This window comes from Melopsittacus undulatus, chromosome 11 (genome assembly GCF_012275295.1).
Source record: "Melopsittacus undulatus isolate bMelUnd1 chromosome 11, bMelUnd1.mat.Z, whole genome shotgun sequence".
Classification (NCBI taxonomy): Eukaryota; Metazoa; Chordata; class Aves; order Psittaciformes; family Psittaculidae; genus Melopsittacus; species Melopsittacus undulatus.
Genome location: NC_047537.1, coordinates 6,485,606 through 6,513,001, shown reverse-complemented (window position 1 = coordinate 6,513,001; position 27,396 = coordinate 6,485,606). Strand labels below are relative to the sequence as shown.

The following is a 27,396-nucleotide window of genomic DNA, read 5'->3' as shown; positions in this document are numbered from 1 at the left end:
GGAGAAGGGAGCCCAGGAAGGCTGGAGCATGCCAAAGGGTCAGGCTGCTGCTCAGCCCATTCCATGCAGTAACACAGAGACACCCTCAACTTGGCAACAAATCTCTGAGTGACAGATCACTGGTTGGAAAAGGAGGTAATTGCATGCTGGCTTTTAAAAGGAACAATGTGAGGGTGGGTAAGGTGAAATGAAGAGGAATACATTCATTATACAACAGCTCAAAGCATCAGCTGCGGTGACTTTCTTAACACAGCCAAGGAGAGGAGGTGGCAGGGTTAAACAACAGGCAAGGCAGGAGCTGACACTGCTGTCGGGCTGCCGCATGGCAAGGGCAGAGCATAAAGCTTCATTTGCCTCCATGTAATAAATAACCCTATGGAAAACAAACCTCTCCAAAGCTGTGCTCCACCCCACCTCCCCTTGATCATGAAGGCGGTCCCATCCAATAGGGACTAATGGATGTGCAAGGACGAGAGGATGCACAAGAGGAGATGTTCTGCTTCCATACAACTCAGAAATGCAAGTTACCTCCCTTGTGGGCTGCCAGGGCTTTTGCCACAGCTATAGATAATTTTATCCTCCAGCTCTTGAAAGACAGGAAGAACATGCTTCATGAATTTTTATAAGCTCAGCTTCCTTCCTGCTTTTTTGTGTCTCTTTTTCCCCCCTAAATACCAGCACCAGGTGCCAAGATCCATCGTTGCCTGATCTGCATTCCGCATCCCAAAATAACCCCATATCCTGATGCCACACACACAGCTCAGTGAACCTTACTCACCTATCGCACTGGGCACTGAGGGACCCGGTGGGGCTGCATCCGCAGGGATGGCACTGATGTTGAACATCTGGATCCGGGAAGAAGCCCTGGGCACAGGTCTCACAGCGCAGCCCCGCATAGCCCTCGAGGCAGGGGCACTGCCCTGTGGTGCTGTTGCATTCCGTGCTGGCGCTGCCCACAGTGCTGCAGTTGCACAGATCTCCTGCAAGGGGAAAGAGAAGCTGAAACCAATGTGATGGGGACATGCACTGAGCAGGGCCAGTGTCTCTGCCCTCCCTTTGCTTACCCCAGGCTGGAAGCATTGTCACTGTAAGATGCTTTAAGGTGCTGAGATGATACAAACAACTGTTGTGAGCATCCTAAAGGATGCTGTGGACCAAGGGGTTCATACCCCATGGTTCATGTTTCAAATTTCTTCCCCAAAGAAGAGCTAGGTCATGGGTTAAACTATTTAAATACATATTTATGTAGCTATATATAGTGCCTGTACATAGATACGCACACATATATACATACACACTTGTCTGGTTACACGCCTCCAGGAGCTAAGTGCTAGCTCCTGCAATATTAGGATAAAGTCAGAAATAGGTGACAGAATCACTGCTTATCAGATGCTCCATCTCATCCTTGATATACCACCAGGCTGGTTATAGGACACCAGACACACAACACACCTGCACCATGAACCACTACCAGCATATCCCACTCCTAAAGAATGGATAGAGTCCCATGACTGGAAGCCAGAGGAGCTTCAGGCATTTAGGTCTGTGGCAGGGCTCACACTAGAACTGCCCTCAAGGAAGCATTGAGCACATGGAAATGGCTTTAAAAACTCATGTGGTGTAGCTAGGGGCAGGATGGAGCCACTTAAACCACAGCGGACAACCTTCATCCCCATGGTGAGCTGGGACAGCTTTGGGTACCCATATGGTGCTAAAGGGACAATCCGTACTAAGAGGCCTATGGAAAGCACACACCAAGCAGCTGCTTGAAGAGAAGCAAATCTTGTGATCAAGTGAGGAATTCCCAGTCCCCCCACATGCTATTTCTCCTACTTTAAACACCGAACGCACTGAAGGGAACCTCTCCCAGGCAATTTGTTTCTGCCAAGAGCTTTATCTTCATTCCTTCCCTGCAAAATATTTAGTGCCTTAATAATTTAAAGGTCTTTTCGTGCCAAGAGTGAATGATAAACAAGGATTATTTCCAGAAGCAGTGCAGAAAGCATCAGGGGCTTTACGCAAGCACTGCTGTTTGTTATTCCCTGGGAAAAGCCAGCGTTCAGCGCACTCCATAGGGAAGCCAGGTCCCTATCCCCAGAAATCTTGACTGCAACCACACCAAGACAACCCAAGTCTATACAAGTACAGGTTTTTCACATAATTTAACATTTATATTGCCCAATTGTGCCCCAGTCCAATGGGAATGACCTGGAGCAAACCACGCTTTAGTGACTGGATAAAGATTAGTTTATGAATACAGAACTCATCTGCTGGAATCAGACCACAATGAAGACCTCTGAGTATCATTGGAAACACAAGCCAGAAGGTCTCCAGCATTGCAGGAGCATTGTAAAGGCTCCCCAATACCCATCATCCCTGGGGACCCTGGAAATAGCACCTGGTGCTTTGATTTCTCATCTGTTTCCTTCCAACACACAGAGATAGCAGTTACTGAGCTTTGTGATGCTGTCAATGCATGCACAGTGGCCCCACAGAATCATTTTGTACCTATACACCTGTGAAATTGCACCTAAATACACTTCAATCTAAAGCAGCAAGTAGGACAAACACCTCAAGATCTGCAATTATCCACTTGAGCAGCCACTTCATGTAATGAACCAAATCCCCATCGCAATTATCCAAGTGGAACCCGATCGATTTGGGCACTTGGGCTTCTCCCAGCTGATGGGAGCCAGGAAAACTTGTTGAGCAAAGAAGAAAGCACTTTGGAGTTCATCAAACATGCATCAAAACAGATTTACCTTTCAAAGTTCATTACATGCAGTGCCATTAGACCTGCTAGACTTCATTAAGCAAACACAACAAGTAGTAGATCAGTTGTAACGGTGATATGAGGGGAGGTCCAGCATGGGAGCAAGAAGCTGCTCCATGTGGATGCAGCTGGAATGAGCCCCTCCATGCTGCTGGGGACCATTCATAAGCACTGCCCCAGTTCTGCCCCTCCATCCAGTGAGCGATGGACACAGCTCACTGGGAGACATCAGAGCTCAAAAGGACACATGGGCACATTGCTGTAGAGATTCAATAGCCTCATCCACTGCAGGGCATGAAAGGCCTTTAGAGAGCCAGGGCTGTGGTGAGCAGCTTTACGAGCTTGGTTTTGTGGCCGTGCTTGCACTAGGGGGAAAAAAGAGGGATGTCCCCATATATATGATGCTGATAGGAGCAGAGAAAACTGATGTTGATGGCATATCAGTTATACTTCCAGGAATATCAGCCAAGGGAAAAACACAAGGGGAAACCAGAAGTGAGAGAAGAGTTACTGCATATATTGGCAAGAACCTTATATTTCTTCTGGCCTTTATCAAAGGGCCTCAACCATCAATCAAAAGTATCCAGCCATTGCCAAGCAATGGTGCAATTCACTGGGAATGTCACTGCTACCTACAGAAGCCCCACACATGCCAGGCAACAGCAGGAGGCAAAGGCAGGATCCAGCCAGGCCCTGCTGCCTTATCCAAGGGGTGCAAACACAGCCTTGCAATAGCAACTGATTTGGGGTTGATCTTGGCAATGGCACCAAGTCCCAAAGTGGGTTCTCCTTCCAACACTGTGCACTGAGAAGCCTCTGGGAAGCTTTATGCTTCCCAAACCTGCAGCACCTTCCCGATGCCTTTTTATCTTTTCCTGCAGGTCTTTGCCCATCAAAACTGCACCAAATTGGGTCAAAACCTGGAAGCAGCTCAGCGTCAGCAGCGAACTCAACAGTAGCGCAGATGCCACCAGCTCTGCTATTGCCGGTTTCCCATGAGAGCAAGAGAAATGCTGCAATAGCCCAAAATAACACAGGCAAAAGCAGCTTTGTGCTCACAGGCTGGTGGAGCATCGGCTCCAGCTGCCTCAGCAGCAATGGGGGAAGCTGGTTCTGCTGCCAGCGGGGGCACGGGGATGAGCCCGTCTGCTGCGGATGCTGTTGGGAAGATGCAAAATCATCCCTGAGTGTGTGATAAGACACAGTGGGGGTGACAGAGAAGATATATCCATAAAGGGATGCTTCCTTTGCAGGCCCTTCATTGCCCAAACCAGCCCAGAGAGGTGGGGAGGGATGGTGGCCTGGTTCAGGGCAGCAGCATCACTTGTGGTACCCTCTACCCACCTCCAAGCCACCCTCACTGCACACAGCTCATCTCACATCTGCCTGGCTGATGCAACCCAAAAATGCCCTAAAGCGCCTTTGGTTGCAACAGCGGAGAGGCAGCAGCAGCATTAAAATGCATTGCCCAGCACAGTATTGAGGTTTCACATGGTGATGCTCCAGACTGTGAAAACCTGAGGCTTAGTTTAAAGACACTTTGTTGTCGGAGTGGCAGCCGGGTTCAAGAAGAAAAGGGTCCATAGCCTGAATAAGGAAAGTGGTAACAAACATCTACCTTCGACTCTGGGAACACAGCAAAGATGACAAGCACTGCAGAGGATGATCACGGAACATTATCCTGGCTCCTGGCCAGAGTCTGGCTTTTTGGAGCCTTTATTCAGTTTTCTCCAGCAAATGCTTTACATGTTGAAGGTAACCTTCAAAATCACCTTACCCAGAGCTCTGCAAGCACAAAGGAATGAACAGACACGGGTGAACCCCACTACTGCCCATACTGGGGTGCTCATCCATGGTTGGAGGTATCGTGTTGAAGATAACACCATCAGCAATGGGATGCAAAGGCAAGGACCCCTTGGGGATGGAATGCTGGTCCAAGCTCTGACTCCCAGCTCACAGTCACCCTCACCCTGCCTCAGTTTCCCCATCCACAGGGTGTGCACCCAAACCCCATGGCCTCCAATCCCTGCTTGTCTCTGCCACTTCTAGCACACCAAGGTTTCCCTTCCTTCCCCATAAAGCACCATGCAGCAGCTCAAAGCACTTGGCTATCAGTGATAAAAACACCACCTTTGCTTGTGAAGGTGCTGACAGGTTCTAATTACTTAACAGCCTTGATGACATTTTGAGATCCCAGAATAGAGGCACTATAAAAGAGCGTATCACCACCACATGTTACTCCTTCAAGCCCAAAAACCCAAACACTGCTCCCTTCATGAGCAGCGTTTTAACCTTTACTTTTCATTGCTTAGAGGAGAAGAAAAGGTTTATAGTTTGCTACAGCAAAGGACAGGCTGATGTAGTTGAGATACAGATTTAATGCGCAGCTTCCCTTAAATGCAGCACTGAATTGATTCATTGCTATTAGTTGTAGGTTACTAATAAATTAGAGAATACTTATTTATGGGGTTTAATGTATTGGATGTAAGCAGCACCAACACAATCAATAACCCATGCCCTGTGTGACACCACATCCCTTCATCTCCCATCCCCTCGCAGTACTTAGTAGGGCTCATAATGGTATAAAAATGATGTTTCAGATTATGTTTTCACATCCTTTCTGTCTTGCAGTGGTTTAAGTGTTCACACATCTTTTAAGTGTGATTCCTTCTCCCATCCAAGCCACTTAATGAATGAATAATTGAAAAACAGGTGAAATATTTACAAAGAGCAAAAGAAAACGCTATGAAACACACCAAGGTATCTGTGTGAAACCATATTTGCTGGAGACATCCTGGAGCAGTGCAAATCCTGAACAAAGTCACCTACTCATGGAGCCAGTATGGAAAATCCAACATGCGTGTTATTAGAAGAACACAGCTGAAAGAGCAAGCCCCAGGGATGCTATTTATTGTCCTGCTTCAAAATATCCCCAGGGAGACAGCCATTTCCTATTCTCTGGAATAGATGAAGGAAAAATAGTACAGATGGATGATAGACGGATGGATGATAGACAGATAGATGGATGGATGATAAACAGATGGATAGATGATAGATGGATGATAGATAGATGGATGGATGATAGATAGATGATAGACGATAGACAATAGATGGATAGTTCTAACCTGGAGGTACTGTTCTGGTTTTGGGTGCAGCCCCAGCACAATTTCTCAGCCTCACATGAACCATGCAAAGACACAGCTCAGTGAAAACCTCACCTCCCAGATACCCCATCGGGTATCCTGCTGGACTTAGAAGAGCAGTAAAGATGCCAGACTTGTAGTTACACTGGGTTTATCCCAATGAAATCTCACTTCACACCAGTCTGACCTTCCAGATATTAAATCAGCACCAACTCAGTATCCCATTCATCTGCACAGAGAGGATGGAGCTACTGCATTCCTGCACACAACAGCATCCCATCCCTGAAAAGCTCTGTTTTGGTGTAAGTGTAGCAGCTCCACCCCCTCTCCCCATACTTTATTCCTAAATTCAATCCCTTGCCTGCTCTCCCTTCTCCCTCATTTTCCCCCTCCCAATCCCTCTCCAGGCACCATTTCTGACTAATCAGGAATAAAGGGATCAGGCAGAAGGTTTAAAAACCCATCCAAGGCCATTTCCTTCCCCTATGTAATTATATTGTGGAACTCATTGCCAGGGGATGCTCTGGGAGCCAGAAATACCTATGGCTTCAAAGGAGGACTGGATAAGCTCAGAGCATAGGTCCACTGGTAGCTATTAAACAGAGGGATCTAGAAGCAGCCTGAAGGGCTGCAAGGTTAGGATTATGCCCTTGGCATCATCTTCTGTCCAGCCCTGAATGGGTGAAGCTTTGCTCTGACCCTGCAGCTCTGATATCTCCTCGTTTCCACTGCTCAGGAATGGTTACAGCTCCAGTCCTCCCCCCAGACACACAAATCCCCCTTAAAGGGTTAGACACGGCTATTCCCCCTGGGAATCTTTTCTTATTACAGCCAAAGGCACAGCTGTGCTCCTTCCCCCTGCCTCTCAACAGGCTCTTTCCTTTAGCCCCAAGAAGATATTTCATCCCCTCAGTACAACCCACCAGTGCACTAAACCTTCCCCAGCAATTGGATGAAGGTCAGGCCAGTGCCATCCCAGCACAGGATGCAGGATGAAAGCACCTGTGAGCCTCACAAGCTGCTGTCTGTTAAGAGAAGGCCCTATTTTACCCAGCCCTTGTCAAACAACTCACTGAGCTCCAACCCATCCCTTCTACATCTCTGATGCCACCACCCCAGTGTGGTCAAGCAGCTTTTCCATTCAACTCCATCACTCCTCACCTGGGTAGCTGGGTACAACCAAGCTGACACCATGAACGCAGAAGCTGCTATTCCAGTATAAGGATGCTTTTGCCTCCAACCACTGCAGTGAGCCTTCACCCTATGGCTTGCAGATCTGAGAAGGTACAGGAGTGTTGAGCTCTCCCATAGGGAACTGAGGAGCATCTGCCATGGGCTAAGAGCTTTGCAGGAACAGGATAGAGATGAGCTCAGTTGCATCTAGATGGCATTGAGCACAAGAGTCAAATCCTGCATTACCAAGGTGCATTCAAGTGCTCAGACCTGTCATTTACTCTCATTTGAGGCTACAGTGCAGAGCCAGAGTGGTAGGAATAGGATCTCTGCCTACCCCCAAAATGTTTTATAGACATAGAAAAGTGTCTTGTTATTCTGCATTCATCTTATTACTGAGTGCATCAGATTCAGGGCACTTAAGGACTTCATCAGGCTCAAGGCACTGCAGAGCCAGGCATGCTGCTGATGAAGAGAACAGCATCATTCACATTAATGCTGTTAAGAGCTTTATACAAGTCACTTGTGCTGTTCTATAAAAGGATTGTGTGGGTCAACAGGGGGAGAAAGGCAGGAATTCCTCAATGCTTTTACATCACTTGTAATGCTGTTAGAAGATTGAACATATTTGTCGAGGAAAATTACATCAGATTAAACCTCTCTTATCGCTTGGAAAGAACGACAAAGCCAAGGTCCCAACTCCCAGGGTCACACAAGCACTTTCTACCAGCGAGAAGCAGGCAGACTTGGGGCTTCAGCCAAACTCCAGCTCAGACCATGTCACCCCTCTGCCTTTAATCTGCATTCTCAATGGGACACAGCATCACTCCCTTTATTCACAGCCCTCCTACCCCACCAATCATGAATAAAGCAACCACTCTTTTCCAGCTAACCCACAGCCACACATTAAAGCCAAGGTTGCTTATTCCTTGGGATTAGTGGGTTTTACTCCTTCCCTGCACCTGCAATTGAACACAGAAACATTTGGTTTCTGAAAGCTCCTTGTGAAATGCAAGCACAGAGCAATGTCGTTTTGTTCCCTTCCTTTTTGATGCTGAGCAAGTTACCAACCTGCACAGTGAGCTTTGAACAGGCTCCTTCCCATGTAAATGCGCATCAAAGAAGTCAGGCTCACAGGTGTAAAGCTGTCTTGGGAGACTCAAGGATCAAACCCTGCCAAAAACAAGGGAAATCTGGATTCTCATTAACCTCCTATTCCTACTGCACTGGGAGATACACAGCTCATGGCACCACCACAGAGCAAAACAGCTGAGGAGCTCCCATCGATGGGACAAGGTGATGTCAGGAGAAGCAGGAGTGGTCCAGGTTATAAGGTAAAAGAATGCATAGGAGGGATTGCACAGCTGCAGCTGAACAATTACCCCTATATAACAATACACTTCCACCAGCAGACAAACCCTCCGGGTCTCTTCCTAAACAGACTGTACAAAGAGGAATGTGGCCTTAAACTGTTTACGATACAAGAAACTACAGTAACTTCAAACAGACCAGCTAAATGCTGCAGGATTAAAACCTCAACAGTTGAAAGAAAACTGATCCGAGCCCTTTAATTACTGCAGAAATAGTTTTGTTGGCGTTTTACGTGTGTTGGTTTGATTTTTCCCACTAATATTTCCACAAGCATCTGCAGCCATATAAATATTCCATGTTTCTGATTGAAAATCTCTGTATTTCTTACCACCCAGCATGCGACAAAGCCAGCCCGGCTCAGGGCTTAGAGATAAACAGGATGAAATGGAACTTTGGCAAGTCCCTCCACAGCAGCACACAGCATCCCTCTTTCAGCAGCACCTCTCAGGAAATGTAAGTACTTTAGTCAGCAAAATGCTTCTGCATTCAAAGATCCAGGCAGCTCATATGGGACAGGGCTGGGAACTTAATAGTAGGCTTCAATTTTAGTACCTACCGACCATGTCCTAGCAGAGAAAGGGATTAGGAAGAGCTGCATGAATAATCTGAACTATAATCATCAGTTGAAGTCTCCGTGTGCTCAGATCCCTGCAAAAAGTAATTAAAATCACCAACTTTGCCCAGTGCTTTAGGGAATTGCAGCTCATGAGTGAACACAGTGATTTGTACAGGGGCTTTAAAGGCACTAGAGAGAAGTATCCTGAGGGAAAACCATCCTTTCAACCATTTATATTTGGGGTATCAAGTTGGGTTGCACAAGTCACCAGCAGGAAAACAGGGGTTAGGGGATGAGTTGGAGGATGAGCTCTGATGAAGCCCTGTTTTAGTGCTCCCACTATACAGAGCTGGTACTTGCCTGGGTGAGGCTCCTCCAGTCCAGTGCCAGGCTCCTGCATGGACTTGCACATGAAAACCCAAGTTACTTGGCCTTCACTGCCGATGCTTTGCTGCAATGCAGACACGAGCCAGGATGGTCCCTGCAGGGCAGGATGTGGATGCAGTAATGGGATACAGTGGGGCAGTGCTACCCTTGCCATTCAGCAGTCTGCAAAGGGCTAGGCAGGGCAGGACTCCTTTGCTCCACTAACACAGGCTGCAGAGGGACCTTGTCCAGCTTGCATGGAACTAATCTGCCCAGCTACAGCAGCTGCCTCCTGCCTGCACATACCTAAACCCAAAATACATCTCTGGGCCTTGCCTGCTGACAGCACCTGCAGATGCAACAGCATCTCTTCAGTCCTCACCATTAACTGCTCGCCACTGACACCAGGCAGAGCTACCAAAGCTCAGTTCAATGTAGGATGGATGTGATGGGAAGTCACCCTTTCTTTCTCATTTAAAGCACTGTGAGGGAAGACAGAACATGGGGATGCTAACAGCAACGGTGTTGCCATCAATCCATAATTCAATAGGAAAATGCTGGGAATCATGTCCTCCTGCAGCGAGGTGTTGGTGAGAGGCAGAGCAGCTCTGCAGCTCTTGGAAGCAGCAGATGCTCCCTCAGATGACTGCCACACACGTAACCTCTGGAGATGGTCTTCACCTTCAGGGGCAGCCCAGGCTTCAATCCAAGTGAGCAGGAGCGCTTTTTGAACTGCTCTAATAATTCCCCATGGCCAGAGATGCATCCAAAGGGAGGCTTTGGACATCCAAGAGAAGTGGATGTGGACCAAGGGGGTCCACATTGCTGCAAGACAAGCAGCAAGGTCAGACCATGAGTCCCACCTCCTGCTCCTCCATCACACCCCATGGACCAGGGGACCAGGCAGATATGTCCCCCCTGTGTCACTGGATAACCTCCTGGATGCACAGGAGCTTCCATGATCGAGCACAGCACTCCCTTTCCACCCGCAGGGCAGACTTCCCTCTCCCATGGCACCTTCACATGAACAAAAGCCAACATCAGGAGCAACTCTGTTTAAATCCTTCCAAGCAGAGCCACTGAAGGGGCTCGTGCACGTCTCTTCAGCTGGTTTAGCACCAAGTGATGCTCTCTGCAGATGCAGGGCAGGGGCAAGAGGCATTTTTACACCATTTTGGGCCTGTTTAAGGAGGAAGAAAGGGCAGAGCCACTTTGGAGGGGTTGAGGCTGGTTTATACTGCAGCCTGTGGAGAAAATCTGGGATGAAAAACTTCCATCAGTAACTCCAGCAGGTGCCCAGGGCTCCTCCTTTTAAGATTCAGCTCCTCCACCAGAGGAGCAAAGGGACAGCCCCATTAACAAAGGCTTCTTTTATCCACAGTGTTAATAAACACTTACTGAAAGTGTTAATCAAAAGAAGCTTTGCAGAGCCTGAGCTAAGACCCCGGTCCCTCTCAGCTCATTGCATTTACAAGCTTGGAGATGAGCTAAAGCCTCAGCATCACAGGATTCATTCCCAATACACTTCCCTGGGTTTTTTTTCCCTCCCTATTCTAAACAAACATATTTAAATGCAGACTTTTAGTCATTACAAACAGCAAAAGTACCTTTCTTCCTCTCTCATTCACTTTAAAGGCTGCACTGAGGAAGGGAGAAGGGACTTGATAGTCTGAAGCCAGCAAGTCCCAGATCTCTCATTGCTCCCAAGCTTGGCTCCCCGTTCTGCCTCCTTGCTTAATAAGTGGAATTACCATAGCAGAAACTCCAGCCGGAGCGAGGGATAGCACGAAGCATGAGTAATCACAGCTGGTTTCAGGCAGGTTTTGCCATTGTTTCAAGGTTATGATGACACAGTGCCACAGGCTAACTTGGAGTTACCGTAACTCTTGCCAGAACAAGGAGCTCTAGGTTCTAATGTGCAGCAAGCTGCTGGGATAGAGCAAGGAAAATGCCTTGTGAGCTGGGAAGAAGGGTTTCCTGCTCCATAAGTTTTATTCCTGTATTTTATAATGCAGCCTTTTGCTTGCCCTCCTACACTTTGCATAGGACAGTGATGCATTCCCTTTCAGCTTGCATTGGGCGACTTTAATTCCCCTTTTAAGAACATTATTTCACCTTTGCTTTCATCCAGCACCTTCCAAACTGGGTCGTAGATCTGCAATGAGACAATATTTGCTGGCAAGCCTATGGAAGAAGAGTTGAGCTTTCAAAGAGGGAACTGATACGGGCCAGGGCACGTCATGGAAAAAGGCACCTGGATGGAGAAAGCCGTCACTTATCAGTGGAAAAGGGGAAATGAAACAGATCCATTCTGTGCTGGGGATCACTGAGGGGAAGCAGACAGTGGCAGGGGCACCTCAGTGCGTCTGAGCCGTGCTCCAAACCCTTCTTCATTGATCACAGCAGTGTCATACATTTAGAGAGCACAAATTTCACCCCTTGCACACAGAGCAGGGGCAAAGTCCACCTGCAGCAGGTTCTGCCTCCTGCTCCTCTTCAATTTAACCTGACTTAATTCAGGGCTGCACATCAGGTTTTCATTGCCATCTCCTTGGTCACCACGCTGCTGCTGACACAGATGGACACCGTTGCTCCTGCCTTAGCCAAGAGGTTTGTATTTATTCCCAGCAATAGCTCACCTTCAAGAGGAAGGTGTTTCCATTAAACAGCACAAGCACAGCAACCACAAACAATAACTCAAAGTCGAAGCCAATACTCTGAAACCTCCACAATAAATACAATGGAGCTCAACAGGTAACAGCCTTGTCCTGCAGAGCAGCCAAATCATCTTTAAATAGGCAAAAGCCTTAAGAATGTGATGGGAAGGATGGAGGCACAAGGGTTTCAATCGCTGTGCAGCACTCCCCATGTCACCAACAGCTTGGGCACTAAGCTAAGACCAAGTCTGAGCCAAGATGCTAAACCCAAAGGACTGATGGGCACTCAAAGCCTCCTGAAGCACCATTCGCATCTTGCAACAGGAACAGCATCACCAAGGGGGAATTACCTCCAAGGCAGAATGGTCTTGGGTTGGCAAAAATAAGCCTGATCCCAAGTCAAAAATGAAACTCCAAACCACAGCACTTCCTCCATAGCCAGAGGGTCAGCCAGAAGAGGTTTGCTGACATTCCTATACTGACCAGTTCCCCATTTTTGAGGGCTTTATAATGACTGTTTTGGCATTGCAGGGGGAGGAGCGGTACCTCCCCTTCCACCGGCTCTGCTGCCAAAGAGAAGCTCTGCAAAAAGAGCATCTGAGTCCCATCTGCAAAGAGGCATCCATAATCCTACCAAATCCAGAGGAGCTGCAGGTACCTGACACAACACAGAGAAGCTCTACTTTGATACAGCACATACTTAAGTATATTACCTGGTATTACATATGTGTATATATATATATATATATAGGGGGAGAGGTATTACCTCTAAGGCCTGCCTAGCTCATGTATGTATGTAACAGTGGACACAAGGGAGATCCCTAAGAGGCACCACAACGCTATAGGTTGTGAAGCAGAGTGGGAAGCACTGATTCCCCAGCCCATAAGCTTGAACTCACTGTCTACACACATACTTGGGAAGCTTTAAAGGGGTTTGTAAATTAACAAGCAGTGCCACCCATTGCTCCAGGCACCAAACTGGGGTGCTGGGGGGGGACAGATCCTCTCCTAGGTATAGCAGGACCATCGCCCCCTCCATCTCACCCAAAAGCTTGCCTTCTGCAGGGAAGCCAGCACTGCCCTTGCACCCAATTGCCCCCTCTGAGATCAGCCCCTTTCCTGTTTATGTTCCCTTTTAAATGGATTAGACACGCACAAAATCCTCCCTTGGAAAGGAACCACACCAAGATGTGAAAAGAATGGGGAGATTCAACAGTGCGGCATCAGCGCTAACCCACGTCAAAGGGCCGCGCTGTCGACAGCTCACTGTAAACTTCCAGGAGGAAAAAGAAGAACTGCTCCCAATAAAACAGTTAAATGTGGACAAATGTTTGTTATTCATCATGTGGAGTCAAGCTTGGTTTTCTTAACACCAGCGCCAAGCCAAAGCAAGCGAATTAATAATACAGCATCTTTTACAGGGAGCTCCACACCATGCCCTTGAAGGTAGAAGGGCTGCAGGCAGCTGAAGGCTCTGTTTGCTTTGCTCTGATAACAGGTATTTAGTTTTCTAGATCACTTTGCTTCATCAGAGCCTGTAACCCAGCCCAGCAGCTCGGCTCCACCTCCCCATCTGCTCCCCACACCAGCTGGTCCCACAGCAGAGGGGATGCTGTGCAAGAGGTGGTGATGCCATGCAGCCCACTGACCCCAGTGAGGGATCCCCCAGCACTGCCTGGGAATAGGAGGGTATTACTGGAAAACCCACAAGACAGAAGTTAACATGACATGGTTGTCTGAAGGAGGGGAGCGCCAGGAGATGGGATGGATTTGCTTGTGTCCGAGACACCCAGGAGCTTAAAAACAAGGCAAATCCCCCCAAAATCCTTCCTCAAGCACTAGGAATGGGGAAAAAACCCAGCTGGCCACAGCAGGGAAAGGCAGAGCTGGGGGAGGCACCAGCAAAGAATTCTCCTGTGCTGGCACAAAGTGAGCAAACACCCAGCCCAGGCAAGAGCAGACAGATCAGCATGCTCTGCTTCCATTCCAATAACACTTTTGTTTGGATCAAAACAACCTGGAGCAGCTTCTGCACCTTCTCTGGGTATCCTGGAGTCCCAACTGCATCCCAGTGCAGCTCCCCACAGCCCTCAGGCTGCAGTTTGGGGTAGGAAAGGGTGAATGGAAACAACCCCCCCCCACACACACAGCCTGTGCCAGTGCCAGCATTGCGCAAAGCACTGTGCCCTCTTTCCACATCCACAAAGGAAGAGCACCAGGAAGGTGTGGATGCCTCTGCCCTATTACTCACACGTCTGCAAGTGAGACATGTTTTGGGGAAGCAATTTGGTTTGTAGGAGCCATATCCAAGAATCCTGCCTATTCCCTGATGTGGTGCATCCATCCTGATGTTCCTCCCTAAATAACTGGCTCCCTGCAGCGCTCAGGTTAGCTTGTTTCTGGTTTGGAGCAGAGGAAGAGCAGGAAAAACACAGTCTATGATGTTTGCTTTGTTCCTGATGACAAAAGGCAAGAGTTACAGCCAACAACAAAAAAAGCAGATCTATACAAATATATACATTATATATATTTATATCTTTCTTGAAATAGAAGGCAAGAGGAAAAAGGGAATAATTGAAGTTTGTCATGGACCAAGGAGCTTCAAAAAACGTGGAGGAAAGAAACAAAACACCAAGTTTCAACTATTTTCAATGGAAAAAGTCCATTAAAGGAAAAAGGATCTTTTGCTGAAATGTGTAATTTGCTGATTTTGACAAAAAACCCTGTTCAGAAGAGGGGAAAAAGCCTGCACCGAGAGGCTTTCAGCTAGCATTGCTTTGCGTCTTGACAGCACTGCTCATGAAAGCATCCTCACAACCTGTTATTGCTGGAGTGTGGTGTGCCCAGGGAGAAGGTGGGTCTGACCACACACTGGGTGTGGGATGGGGGTAGGAGACAAACTTGGCCTGTCCCATGGAAATGAGGTGTTATGAAAGGCAGGAGATAAAATATATATATTAAAGGGGAAAAAGAAAATCATCTTCCACTTGTGTGTTTTGCCCTCAGGGAGGGGAAATGCTGATCCTCCAGCTCACAGATGGTCCTTCCGCAATGACCTCCTGGTTTCCACCCCATTGGCCACATCTTCTGGAGGGGAAGGGTTGTGGAGGAGGGATGAAGGACATGAGGCTCCCTCCCCAGTGGCAGTGCTGGGAGCACCGCACGTCATGGGATGCAGTGGGTGAAGCATCACCTTAGTCCACTGGTCTCTTCCTAGCCACAACCACATCTCCCACCACAGGGAGGAAGCTGTGGGTTGAACACACCCCTCTCTAGCAATTAAAGTCATTTCCTTAATATCGACCAGTCCCTGCCATCCTGTGACCGGCCACAGAAGCATTAATGATACTCCAGCAATTCAAACCAGTTTCTTTCTCATTCAGGTGTTGCTGGTCCTGAACCACAGCCACGTTGGGATTCAGCAATAGCACACAAGGACTGAGCATCACCTTAATGGTTGTTTTTCCACCTTCTGTCTCCCCAGTACTACACACACACGGATGAAGCCAGAGTGATGCTACCAACGAAAGGCTCAAGTTAAGAGCACTAAAGTGTAAATGCTCCACATGACAGCAGCAGAGCCCTGCTTGGGAGAACGATCTGTGAAAGCTTAAAAACCAGCACAAGATGAGAGCAGTGGGAGAGGAACAAAAAGCAACAAAACAAACAGTCCATTTCAATATCCTTTCCACAAGGAACGAAAGGAACACATCAGAGAATAATCATTTAACACAGATCAAACAGTAGAACTAGCACATTAAAAATACATGCAAGCATTAATCAGCTACACAGAGTTATATGCCATCATTTCCATAAATAATACAGGATCAAAGCAGCCCAAGCAGCACTATCAGTTAATACAGTCAGCCAGTCAGTCAAAATAGAGTAAAGCTGCCTGAAAACAGTGGCAGTATCAGTTGCCAGGAATAAAGCAGATCCACCTGAGAAGTGGCATGACCAGTTGAACAGGTAAAGGTTACCAGCAGCCTCCTCATTACACACAGGTGGTGCCAAAAAGGACAATACAAAAGGAATAAAGGGTTAAACAGCTTCAAAATACATATATATTTGGAGAAGCTTGGGGAATACCAGTGTATGTGTTGTCTAGTGATAACCCCACTGAAGAGCTGGGGAGAGATGGGAGGACCAACCCTAGCACAGCATCCCCAGCAGCATCAGTCCCACGCTGGCCAAAGGCCATGGGGCTACCAACTAAACCAGAGCCCTTTCCTGTGAGCCAGGGCAGCACAGAGGGACTCCCTTTTGCTCAGTAGCATTATCCTTGCTGCAGAAACCATCCTGCCTGCTTCGTGTGAATGCTCACCACCCCCACCCCCCCTTTTAATATACATACATCTACCCATGCATAGAGAATGCCAGTGTCATCAAGGCTTTTGCTGAAAGGCTGCAGAGCCATTTAGCTGGCTGCTTTTTCAAGCAGGCATGTGGAGCAGCACGAGCTATAAATAGCAGGGATGCTTGCCTCGTCATGCTTCTGGTGGCTTATTTATAAGGATGGGGGGCAAGGGGGAAAACAGGGAGTTGGGCTTCTCCTTGGCTCTGAGGCCAAGCTGCTTGAAGAGGAAAAACCTTCGAGGTTTTACCTTTTTCCCCCCTCTTTCCAGGCAGAAAGCAAGCACCCATCTCATGCTCGGGCTGAATCAGTCGCATTTACAAGGCAAATTTTCATTCATACAGCAGGTGTTCAGGGAAAGAAATCCTACTCGAAGCAGCACTAAGGCTTTGCATTAGTTCATGCAGCTCCAAGGAAGCTCCTCACTTACTGGAATAGGGACTTATGTGTGCATAAAGCAGGAGCAGAGACCCCAGAAGTTCTTTTCAGAGCAAAGGGTATTAAAGTCCTAAAGGGGGGTGAGCAGAGCTATTGCCACACATGAGGGCTGGCAGCCTGGCCGGCATCACAGCCCCACTGCATTGGATGTGACAAAGGGCAATAGGAATTTTGCATGGGGAAGATCTGGATGAGCATCAGCCAGAGGAGGAATTCAGCCTCCAACAAAAGAGCCGAACCCATCCGCAGCCAATCAGTGCTCCAGCAGTGTGTTTGGATGGTCTGTTCTTCACAGACAGCTAGGCACAACCCAGGAAAACCACGTGAAGCCAGCATTCCCCTTCGCATTCCGAGCCGCTATGAAATAGCTGAAAGCAAAGGGGAACCAGCCAGGCTGGCCCGGACCCGCTCTGCTATGGAACCCCAACCAGCTGGGATGCAGAAGAGCTGGACCACTTTCAGGCATCACTGCTTGTAAAGAAGCAGGGAGAAGAGCCATGAGGGGAGTGAGTGACCCCATCCTCCACAGCTCCTGGAGCTGCAGAGGAGCCAGGACCAGCACTGCTGGGAAGTTTCCTATTGAATTAGTGGGGAACAAAGTTCTATCCAAACAAATAAGCTTCGATTATTCCAAGTCCAGAATGTCTTGCTCAAAATGCCTCCTGACTGACAAGCTTTAATGCAATAAAAGACCCTTCCAGACAAACCCTGCTGGGATTTTGGGAGCATTCTCTGGCAGCCCCCAGCTCCAAACTGGGATGGATTTAACCTCAAGCACAAGGACATTGATCTTATGGCGCAGCCTCGAGGCGCAGGAACCTTGAGCTCCCTGGAAGCAGAAGCAAAGCAAAACCAACCACTTCATTTCAGCCTGACCCAACCCAAACGTCAAATTAAAGCAAGCAAACAATTTCCTGTGGTCCTGAAACCCTGGGGTTGAGCCAGTTTAATGAGACCGAATCACAACCGGTTCTGGTCTCCCGACGTGGTGCAGACACAAGACCCCCCCTCCCCAAGGCAGGGCAGATGGCGAGATTGCGATCTAGCCTTTAGCTCATAGCACATACTCATATCCCCAACCAATTATAAGGTGCCAGACTCAGCCCCCCTGGTCCCTTCCACCCACCGAGCGATGCCTCACTGCACAAGGCAGCCCTTCTGAGCTCAGACACGCAGCAAGAGCTGGGGCAGGAGCATTAAGGCAAGCCCAAACCCTTCTGCAACCACATTTAAGAGCTCGGTCAAGGCTCAGGTGTGGTTTAAGTGCTGCAGAGCATTCCAGCTCCTTAACTTGTTTTTATGCTGTTGCTTTACTTCAGGTGCTTGTTAGAGGTAAAGCAGAAGGAGCCTTCCCTCCTTAGCCAGATGGCTGCAAGAGAAATCCCTGCTACAGCACAGGCATGAGTCTATTTCTGATGCTAAGAGCTTGGAAGCACCAGCGAGCACCTCGCACCCGCAGCAGTGCCTCCTGACAATCAGCTGGCCTTGGCTCTGCAAACAGCAGCACCACAATGACTTAGCCCTGGGTATTTATAGGCCACAGGCTCTTGTCAAAGGGAAAACCTCTGAGATCTTTCCCCTGACTTCAGCAGACTCGCATCCGGGGCCTGTGTTCCTCGGGGACAGCTTGTTCTGTGCTGATTGCCATGGGGTGTGGATGTCCTAATGTCCCTGAACTGCCCACAAAGCTAATGGGGACAGACTCAAAGCTCACCATCACCACCCATCTGGGTAGACCCCAAGATGCTGAAGCCACCCTCCAAGAATGCACTGGAGCAGCACAAGGACCACATCCCCTCATGATGGGAGTTATTTACTCGCTGAGGTTACACACTCAGCGTAGCCCATGAGATGAGCGCTGTTGCCATCACTCCTTAACTGCAGTGGTGTTGCCCCTCTGCAATAGCCCAGTCCATACCAGGCAAATGGGCAGGATCAAGGCCAAAGTGGGTATCATTTAAAAGGAAAACAGCAAAACCCCAGCACCAATCCCTGCAAGGGGAAGGTAACAAACAAGACCTGGGATGCTCTGTAGATCCTCCCAGAAACATCCCCATTTTCATGAGCATCACTAAGTCCAAGAAGCTCAAAATCTTGAGTCAGGACAGTTGGATGTATCTGATTCAAGAATGACTCAGACAGGAACGTGGAGGCAGGAGGAAGCAAGGGAGTGACATTTTCTGCTGTGGGCAACATCCCTTTATATTAAGCTCAAAGATATAAACCTCACAGTTTATTACTTGAGCAAAAAAAGGCACTCGCCACCCTGGATGCTCCTGCACTGATCCCAAGTCCTGAGATCATCTTCCTTATCCTCAGCCTTCACATCTATATGCTTCATTTCCATATCTTTAACAAATGTAAATCCCACTGACATCTCAGAAGCAACCTATCTCAGTAACCACATTGAGCACAACCCTGAGCCCTCAACAAGGAAAGCTTAAGCTGCCTTCCCAAGCCATGAGCATCAATATAGCCCCAGTTCCCCTCTACTGCACCCCACTATGTCAGTGGCAGAGCAGGGGCATTCAGGCAGGACCTGAGCTTGTATCTAAAGAGATGGAGATTTTTAAGGCTGCAAAAGCCCATTGCAGTCATTGAGTCTCACTTGCTGCTCAGCCCTTGGAAACCCAACCGGGTGTATGGGCATGAAGCATTTATGTGCATCCCTGAGTCCTGTGCCATGTTGAGCATGGGGGAAGAGCTGATCATGGGGCAAACCCAGATGGGAAGATCTCTCCTGAAGGATGTAATGCATGGATGGGAAGGAGTCACCCAGAGCTGCAAAATGGACCAGCACTGGCAAGTTGTCCCAAACCTGCCTTCAGCAACTTGGCTCTTTCTGTCCTGTCAGGATGAGAGAGCTCCCAGCCCCTCAAGGAGTGCAGCCCCAGTGTGGCAGGGTCTGACTGTTGATGGCTCCATGGCTTAGACCAGAGCCTTTCCCCTTCAATAGAGCTAGTGCTGTAGGGACCCCCACAAGAGACCTGCCCCCATGGGATGCACAGACGTTTCTCCATACACCCTGCACTAAATCAAACCCCTCCACTTGAGCTGGATGATGCAGCAATGAAGCCAGCGGTCAGGACTGGGTTCACTCCATCTCCCTGCACTACCTGATTAGCCAGGCTCCTCTTTACCAGCTCATCCCACCCAAAGCCACAGCCAACAATGGGGGGCTCTGGCTGCGCCTCCTCCATCTGGGCTCTGAGCATCCCAGCAAGCAGTGGCCCCATGCCAGAGGCTGGAGCCATCAGGCATCACTGCACACCCTGACTCAGCTTTCACCCATTTCCGCAGCAGCACAGGACACCTTCCCGTGGTTATAACTGCTCCCAGCCACCTGCATTTCCTGCCTGGTGCTCACAGCAGAGCTGCTCCTTGTCCCCTCCCATCAGGTGCAGAGGTGATGAGACAGACACAGGCTCACATCTGGGACCTGGTGACTCAGTGGAATGCTATAGGAACCACAGGGGATTGAAGGCAATGCTGTCAGGATGGGAAGCACTTGGTATAGCCTAAAGGTGCAGGGTTTGGGTGCAGCTCTTCTGTATGGGGACAGCGAGGGTGGTCAAGGTTTGGGCTCTTCAGCCCACCCATCTGCTATGCACAGGACAAAATGTCCTTCAAAGAGACCCATATTGTTCAACACATGGGTGGAATAGAGGAGCTCTGTTCTTTAGGCAGGGAAAGCCCAACCAGGACCACTGTGGCCACCTATCTGCTCCAACACTGAGCATCCATACAAAGAGCATCCATCCCTAAGTCATCTCCCCCAGCAAAGCTCCAGCTTTTGCTTTAAAACCAAAGCACTGCACGTAAAGGAAGAGGCAGAGTCTCTGCAGCGGGTGTTAGAGGCTTTGGTGATAAGGCAGGGGATACTCCTAAGCTTGTCTCCACAAACATGAGGATTAGCCATTTACTTCTCTTAGAGACAAAATCCAGGATTTTAACATGATTACAGGCTTGGAAAGAAAAATAAACATAGGGATACTGGGAAAAGGGAGAGAATGTGAGAGGAGTGAGCAGGAGCTCAGGGGGGGCTGAAGTGCTTCTTAATCAGAATGAGAAAAATGCATTGAAGTTGGAACTTATATCTTGGTAGCACTGAACAAACACAGAATGTGAGGACTCTCACACCAGTTTCTTATCAGTACTAACACCATTAGCATTAAAGGAAGCCTTACTAATACCGTAGCATGAGAAAAGGCCCGTTTGTTTCTTGCAATAAGGCATATAATGCATTAATTACCTATTGAATTGAAAAAGGCATGTTGAAAACATGCTTGAATTGAAGCAAAAGGAGGGTTTCAGCTGAACCCAAGGTGCCCATTGTCTTTATTGTGCCTTTGGTGCAAAGCCCACAAGCCCCATGTTACCCAGGGAGATGCTCTCACATCATGCAGCATCTCCTCCTGCTGCCACCTCACCCCCAGGTACCCCAGAACCCATGCAACCCATGAGCACACAGCAACCCCCATCAGCCAAGGTTAACCTCAACCAGACACACTAACAAATAAGCCTGTATGAGAGGACATAATCTGCCCATGCATTCACACCCTGGCCACTGCCACAGCATAAAGGCACCAGGGAGCAATTTTGAGATCAAGCTGCTGTAGCCATTGATAATTAGCACTTCCAGACTTCAAAGGGTGATGCTGTCCTCCACAATAAAAACTCAGCACACCCAGGGCTGGTGGGGAAGAGTTTTCCTCATCAGTGTTCCCATTTCCCAAGTGAGATTTGAAATGCAGAAGCGAGGACAGGCCACAGGGGATCCATGGAGGTGATGGGATTAGACACAAACCCTCCCAACTCTCATCCTTAGCACCAGACGCAAAAGATGATGTATGACTAAGCATCATACCTTGGCATCCAAGAGCATCCCAAAGCCATTGCTAAAATAGCCCCTTCACCTAATACTTGTCACTTGGTCCATATGATAGGAATGCTCTTATAAAACCACTGGAGCCCAAGGTGGGAGAGAAGATGCCTTCTGACACCACCAAACACAACACACAAGGTCAGACAGTGAAATACATGCTCAACACAACTCGGGGTGGGTATGTGCATCCCCTGTTTGGTACCCAGAGGGTTTCACACAAGCCAGGTGAGTCACTGGTGAGGTCTGATCATGGCACTATAGAGCAAACTGCTTTTGCTTTAAGAAAACTCAACCCCTCCTATCTTTATCAGCAATTCCTAATCCTGAGCCATTCTCTCTTCCAGAGAAAGTAAAGACAGAAACCTCAATGGAAATGAGAGGAATTAAAGCCTGAAAACAAGAGACTCCAGATCTTCAGCTGATTGTATTTCCAGCCAAATAAAACAGGTTGAGTAATCCACTTGTTCAGGCTGCTAAAGCTACCAGAGCAGCAGATTACATCCCTTTCACACTGGAGGAAGCTCAACATGCTTAAACTCAACATCTTCACAGCAAGGAGAAAACAATAAGTACAAAAAAGTCAATAATCAGTGCAACAGCATTTGCATGTGTGGGAACACAGAGCTTTGGAAATGCAGACAGAAGCAGAGTTCTCCACTAAAATGGACAAAGCTCCAACCAGGGACTCCAGAGGAGTTTTTGCTGCTTAATCTACAAGTCAACTGGAATCTTAGCTTCAAAGACCATCAGTGTTTTCAGGTCCCAGTGAGCAAGCAGTGATTCAGTGCTACATCCAGTGAGGTCTTCACCTGGGCACAGCCCTCCTGTCCACCCTCTACCTCATCCCTCCTCACATTCTCCATTGCCAATTCCATATATTCTCCCCTACACTAACACTTTCCTCTGGTCTATACAAGACCCCAGACAGCAACAGCAGCAGGACCAGGCCCTGAGCAGGCAGCTCCAAGACCCACATCCCCCAAAACAGAAGCAGCCCTTTGGTTCTCATCCCTTGCATGCTCATTGGGTACCACATCAGCCTGGGCTCTTCACAGCACTCACTGAGCTACAAGCACACCTCCAGATCCAGGTAAGGACATGGGTTCCAACGACCCCAAGTTATCATTAACACCATTCTGCTGCCAGCACATGGAGGTGGGACACCAAGGAAGCCTTAATGCCCACAAACCAACTCTGCCTCCGAGATACTACCCGGTGATGCTCGAAGCCAGCATCCTCCCTGCTGGACACTGCCCCGATGCAACTGTGATGGGAAGGATGTGGCTTCACCTCCTCCACAGGGAGCACAGCGCACACCGGGGATGGCTGCTGTAAAGGATGCTCTGGGGAGCCGGAGCCAGCACCCATCGCGCTGCTCCCCAAAACCACCCCTAACGCCTGCATCACCAAGTCAAGCACAGCCCAAGGCACCCCCGGCACTGCCCACCCACCCCACACCATTCATCCCGTGCGGGGGCCGCTGCCCCTCAACCCAGCCCCGCTCCAAGCACGGCCTCGGAAGCTCCGGGGCTGCCTCCTCCTGCCGGCACGGGGGTCGCTGCTGCCGGGGTGGGGGGGGGGTGAACGGGGGACCGAGGAGCCGCCGCCCGCTGCCGAGCCTTTGTCCGTCGGCGGAGCGAAGGAGCGAGCGGGCAGCCCTGTCCCGGTCCCCCCGGGCACGGACACGCGTGAGCCGCTCACCTGCGGGGCTGCTGCCCGCGGCCGCCTCCTCCTGTTCCTCTTCTTCCTCCTCCTCCTCCTCCTCCGCTACCGCCGCCGCCGCCTCCTCTTCCTCCTCCTCCGGCGGTGGCGGCGGAGGGCTGCCCCGGGCCGGCGCGGTGGTACCGCGGGTGCGCACCGGCGGCGCGGCGGTACCGGGGCTGCCCTCAGCGGGGCCGCCGCTGCCGCTGCCGGGCTCGGAGGGCGGCGCGGTGCTGGAGGGCAGCCCGGCGGCGGCGGCGGCCAGGAGGGCGGCGAGGCAGAGCAGGGCGAGCCCGGGCGCGGTCCTCGGCCGGTGCCTCATGCTGCGGCGCGGCGCTCCGCCATGCACCCATTCATTCATGCACGGGCTCCTTCCTGCACCGAGCGGGGCCGGGAGCGCCGGCTCCCTCCGTCCCTCCTCCCCTCCGCCTCACCCGGCCATGCCGCTCCGAGCGCCCCGCAGGCGGCACCCGCCGCGCCCCGGCCCGGCTGACAGCGCCGCGCCCGCTCAGCCCCGCCCCTCGCCCGCCACAGCCAATCAGAGCCGCGCCCGCCCCACCTGACGGTAACTTTGTACCTCTTTGTGCGCGGCGCAGCCAATCAGAGGCCGAAGGGGGAGGAGCTAAGCGGAGAGCGGGGCGGGCTCTGGCATTGTGAGGGTGGCGAGGGGGGGCGGTGCCCAGCGGAGCTGGTGCCAGGCCGGGGAGCGGGCATGGACCGGCCCGAGCATCCCAGTTCCTGTGTGCGCACATGTTCCCTATTCTCAATATAATTTTTAACTATTTATATTTTTTATTATTTTTAGTATTTTTTAGTTTAAAAATTAAACATACACCCCCCCACCCCCCCCATTTTGCAAATCCATGGGGCCGAGCCGGGAGCCCGTTGCAGCGGGTCCATCCCAATGGAGGGATGCTCACACCGCTCCAGATCCCTGGTGGGGACCAGAGCCCGGGGGTACCCCCCTAAACCTCAGCACGATCCCCCCCGGCAACCACTTCCATCCCCTGCCCACCTCCACACCTCCATGACCCACTCCCCTTCATGCTGCCCATCCATCCATAGGGACAATGAAACCTGGGGAGCATCCCGGCTGCCCACCACCCGTGGTCCTGATGGGCATGGGCACAGGGGGTGACCGTGGTCAGATCCCCCCAGTCCCATATGGGCAGCACAGTGACACATAGGTCAGTTGTTTATGGTACCCAACTGGGTGATGCTGGTTCATGTACATTGAAGAAAGATGAAGGCAGCATGGAAAACAGTACTCTGATCAACACAAAGGCACGTGGCTACATGCTGAGGTGTGCCAAGCAACACGGAGCCCTATGGGCAACTGCCATCCCCATGCATCCTGCTGTGGGATGGTGCAGGGCGGGATGGTGCAGAGCACTATGGGCATGGTGGCTCGGGGCTGCCCATCGCTGCCCAGAGGTGTGTGTGGCAGTGAGTGTCTGCATCACTTCTCATAGACATCATCTGCTGACAAGCATCTCTTCAGCATTAGACAGTCCCACCTTCACCCATTGCATGGTCTGGGCTGAGAGTCCTTCTCTATTTAGGGGTTGTCTGCAAGGGCATAGCTGCTGTGGGCTGATTATTCTGCAGCAACTCACTGCTCTTCCCACATATCCATCCCCTTCTCAGAAATAAACGGGACTTTATTCCTGCATAAGAATACACTTATTATTCCCCAGCAGTTAAGCTGTGCCATTTCCCCCATGGAGACAAACTCTTCCGAGATTTGCTTTTCATGATCATTGTCAGCCTGTCACTTCCCATGGGGAGTGAAGAGTCCCTCTGATCAGGGGGAATCCAGCTGGCACAGAGGGAGGATGGTTTGCTGTTCAAGCCTCTATCCAGCGATTCACATAAGGTTATTGTCTGTGGGAATGGGAAGGGAGAAGCCAAGTGGAGGGATGATTGTTAAGGGAAGAGTTGCCTGGAACAAAGAGATCCCTTAGTTTTAAATGGAAGTTACACAGCCCCAGCAGCCAAGCCCATCTCCAGCCACCCCTTGGATGGGGGATCACATGCAAAACCAGAGCTCCTTCTGCCCAGCTCGGTGATTTCAGTGCTGCCTTATCATGAGGATCATTATAAAGAGCTGCAAAACTGAAACTGTCTCTGCTGTGTTGGTGGTCACACAACCCAGAGCCTTCACGGTAACACCACATCCTGGTGGCAACAGGGGTGGAAACCCCAAGGTGAATTCTAACATTGATGGAAGCCACCACCAACCCCCGGAGATGCCAATCTGACCTGTGAGAAAGGCTGTGGAATGGCCATGGAAGATGATGGATGAAGGGGATGGAGGATGCGGGCACGACCGAGGCCCTGCACAGGGACAGCTTCAGCAGGGCTCACCGCTCCCCCTGTTGATGTCAAGTATAGTTGCAAGAGCTCCTCATCACCGGCCTCAAACCATCCCTGGCTGCACCCCAGGTAAAGAAGCTCCCAAAAAGCCTTTGGCTGCATTCAGGGGTATTCATTTGGGGATGCCAATGGCACAGAGCAGACCTGTGCCGGCACCGTGCTACCGAAAGGTTCATTCTTCCTTTCTTTATGTGCTTTCATTTTGCAATGAGAAGGTGAGAAATGCACGTCTGAGCAGGATGGATCCCTGGGGAATGAGGACTGATGCAAAGCCCAGGTTGTGAGCAGGCAGCCCAGCCTCATGCCTGCTTTTTGCATAGGTTTTAAAGGTACCGACATCCCCACACGCTGAATTGTTCCTATTCCATCGCATCAGCAAGATTTTCCTCCCCAGTGGAAAGTTGCCATCCGATATTTAGCAGCCAGCTCTTTCTCTGACCTATTTGCAAACCCCAAGCCGCTCTCTCCAACCACCCACTGCTTGAAAGCTTTGATAATTCAATGAGATGTTAATTCTGACACCCAGCATAAGTCTCCATAGGAAAATTTAGGGGTTTTTAATTATCATTAATGAAGGAGTAATGAATCTGCTCCACAGATTTCATTTTCAAAGCACCCAGCAGCAACTCCCATTAAGTCAACCTGGATTAGGTGACTGCTGACAGCCCCATGTGCTCTGGGGTAGGCAGAGCCTGGAAATGATGGGGATGCACAAATTTGCCTCGGGGGCTGAGGAGCAAAGGTACGGCACAGCCTGGCCAGTGCATGTAGGTGTTAGCATACAGATGCTTAAAAGCAGGCTGCAAAAGGGCACTGCCGGTTTTAAGCACATCAGGATCACCTTTTAGGACACAATTGTGCTCTAAATGCAAGTCTGAGCTGCACACGATGCTGGGAGCTTCATTTCAGAGCCTGACCCAATGGGTCTTTGCAGGACTTGCCCCTGAGGAATGTGCCCTCCATTCCCTTGTAGAGCCCTTTCAAGTGCTGCCCTGATTTAAGGGATATCAAGATATTCTTTAGGCATCACTTGAAACTCCTCAGTGACTGTTTTCATTATTCCACATGCATATTTATAATTCGTTTAAATCATCAAATAAAGAGTGTTTGAGAGTCAAGATCCCCAGGAGCACCTCTACAGACCGGGGCTTGAGGTGCAGGAACTGACTTAAAACACAAGCATGAAGCCGAAGTAATGGCTTTATTTTCATTGCTGGAGCCAGGTAAGCAGCAACGTGTGTTGGGATGCAGATAATTCTCCTAAATCTTTCTGGTTTCACGACCAGGCCAGTGTTGGCAACATGAAGACAACATTTAGAGTGCAGAGCTCTGTGTTTCCATCTTTCTCCAAGTATTTTAAGTCTAAAGCACCTTCTATGTGGTTCCTCTGAAGCAGCCGCCTTGCCTCAGGTGGAGCACACACGTTGCCTACATTTATCCTCTGATTTGAATATAAATGAAAGCAAGTGAATTAAAAATGGAGCCTGGAGACTCATCTCTGCGCAGGCATACATATGGCTGCTGGTGGTGGGGCTTGGTGGGCACAGCCAGGACCCCACTGTGATGTGCAGGAAGAGCATTGGCAGCATCACCGAACCTTTGC

At 49.8% G+C, this 27,396-nt stretch overlaps 1 protein-coding gene across 1 annotated transcript in view; it reads right to left on the bottom strand.

Annotated features, from left to right (window-relative positions):
- The window catches only part of MEGF9 (multiple EGF like domains 9), a 48,236-nt gene extending 24,497 nt beyond the window's left edge, over positions 1-23,739 (bottom strand). The window contains exons 1-2 of the mRNA XM_034067740.1: positions 23,418-23,739; positions 779-980 (exon numbers count right to left, since the gene is read on the bottom strand). Coding sequence (XP_033923631.1) covers positions 779-980; positions 23,418-23,739 — 524 coding nt within the window. The remainder of the gene's footprint in view (positions 1-778; positions 981-23,417) is intronic.
- Between the last annotated feature and the right edge of the window lie 3,657 nt (positions 23,740-27,396).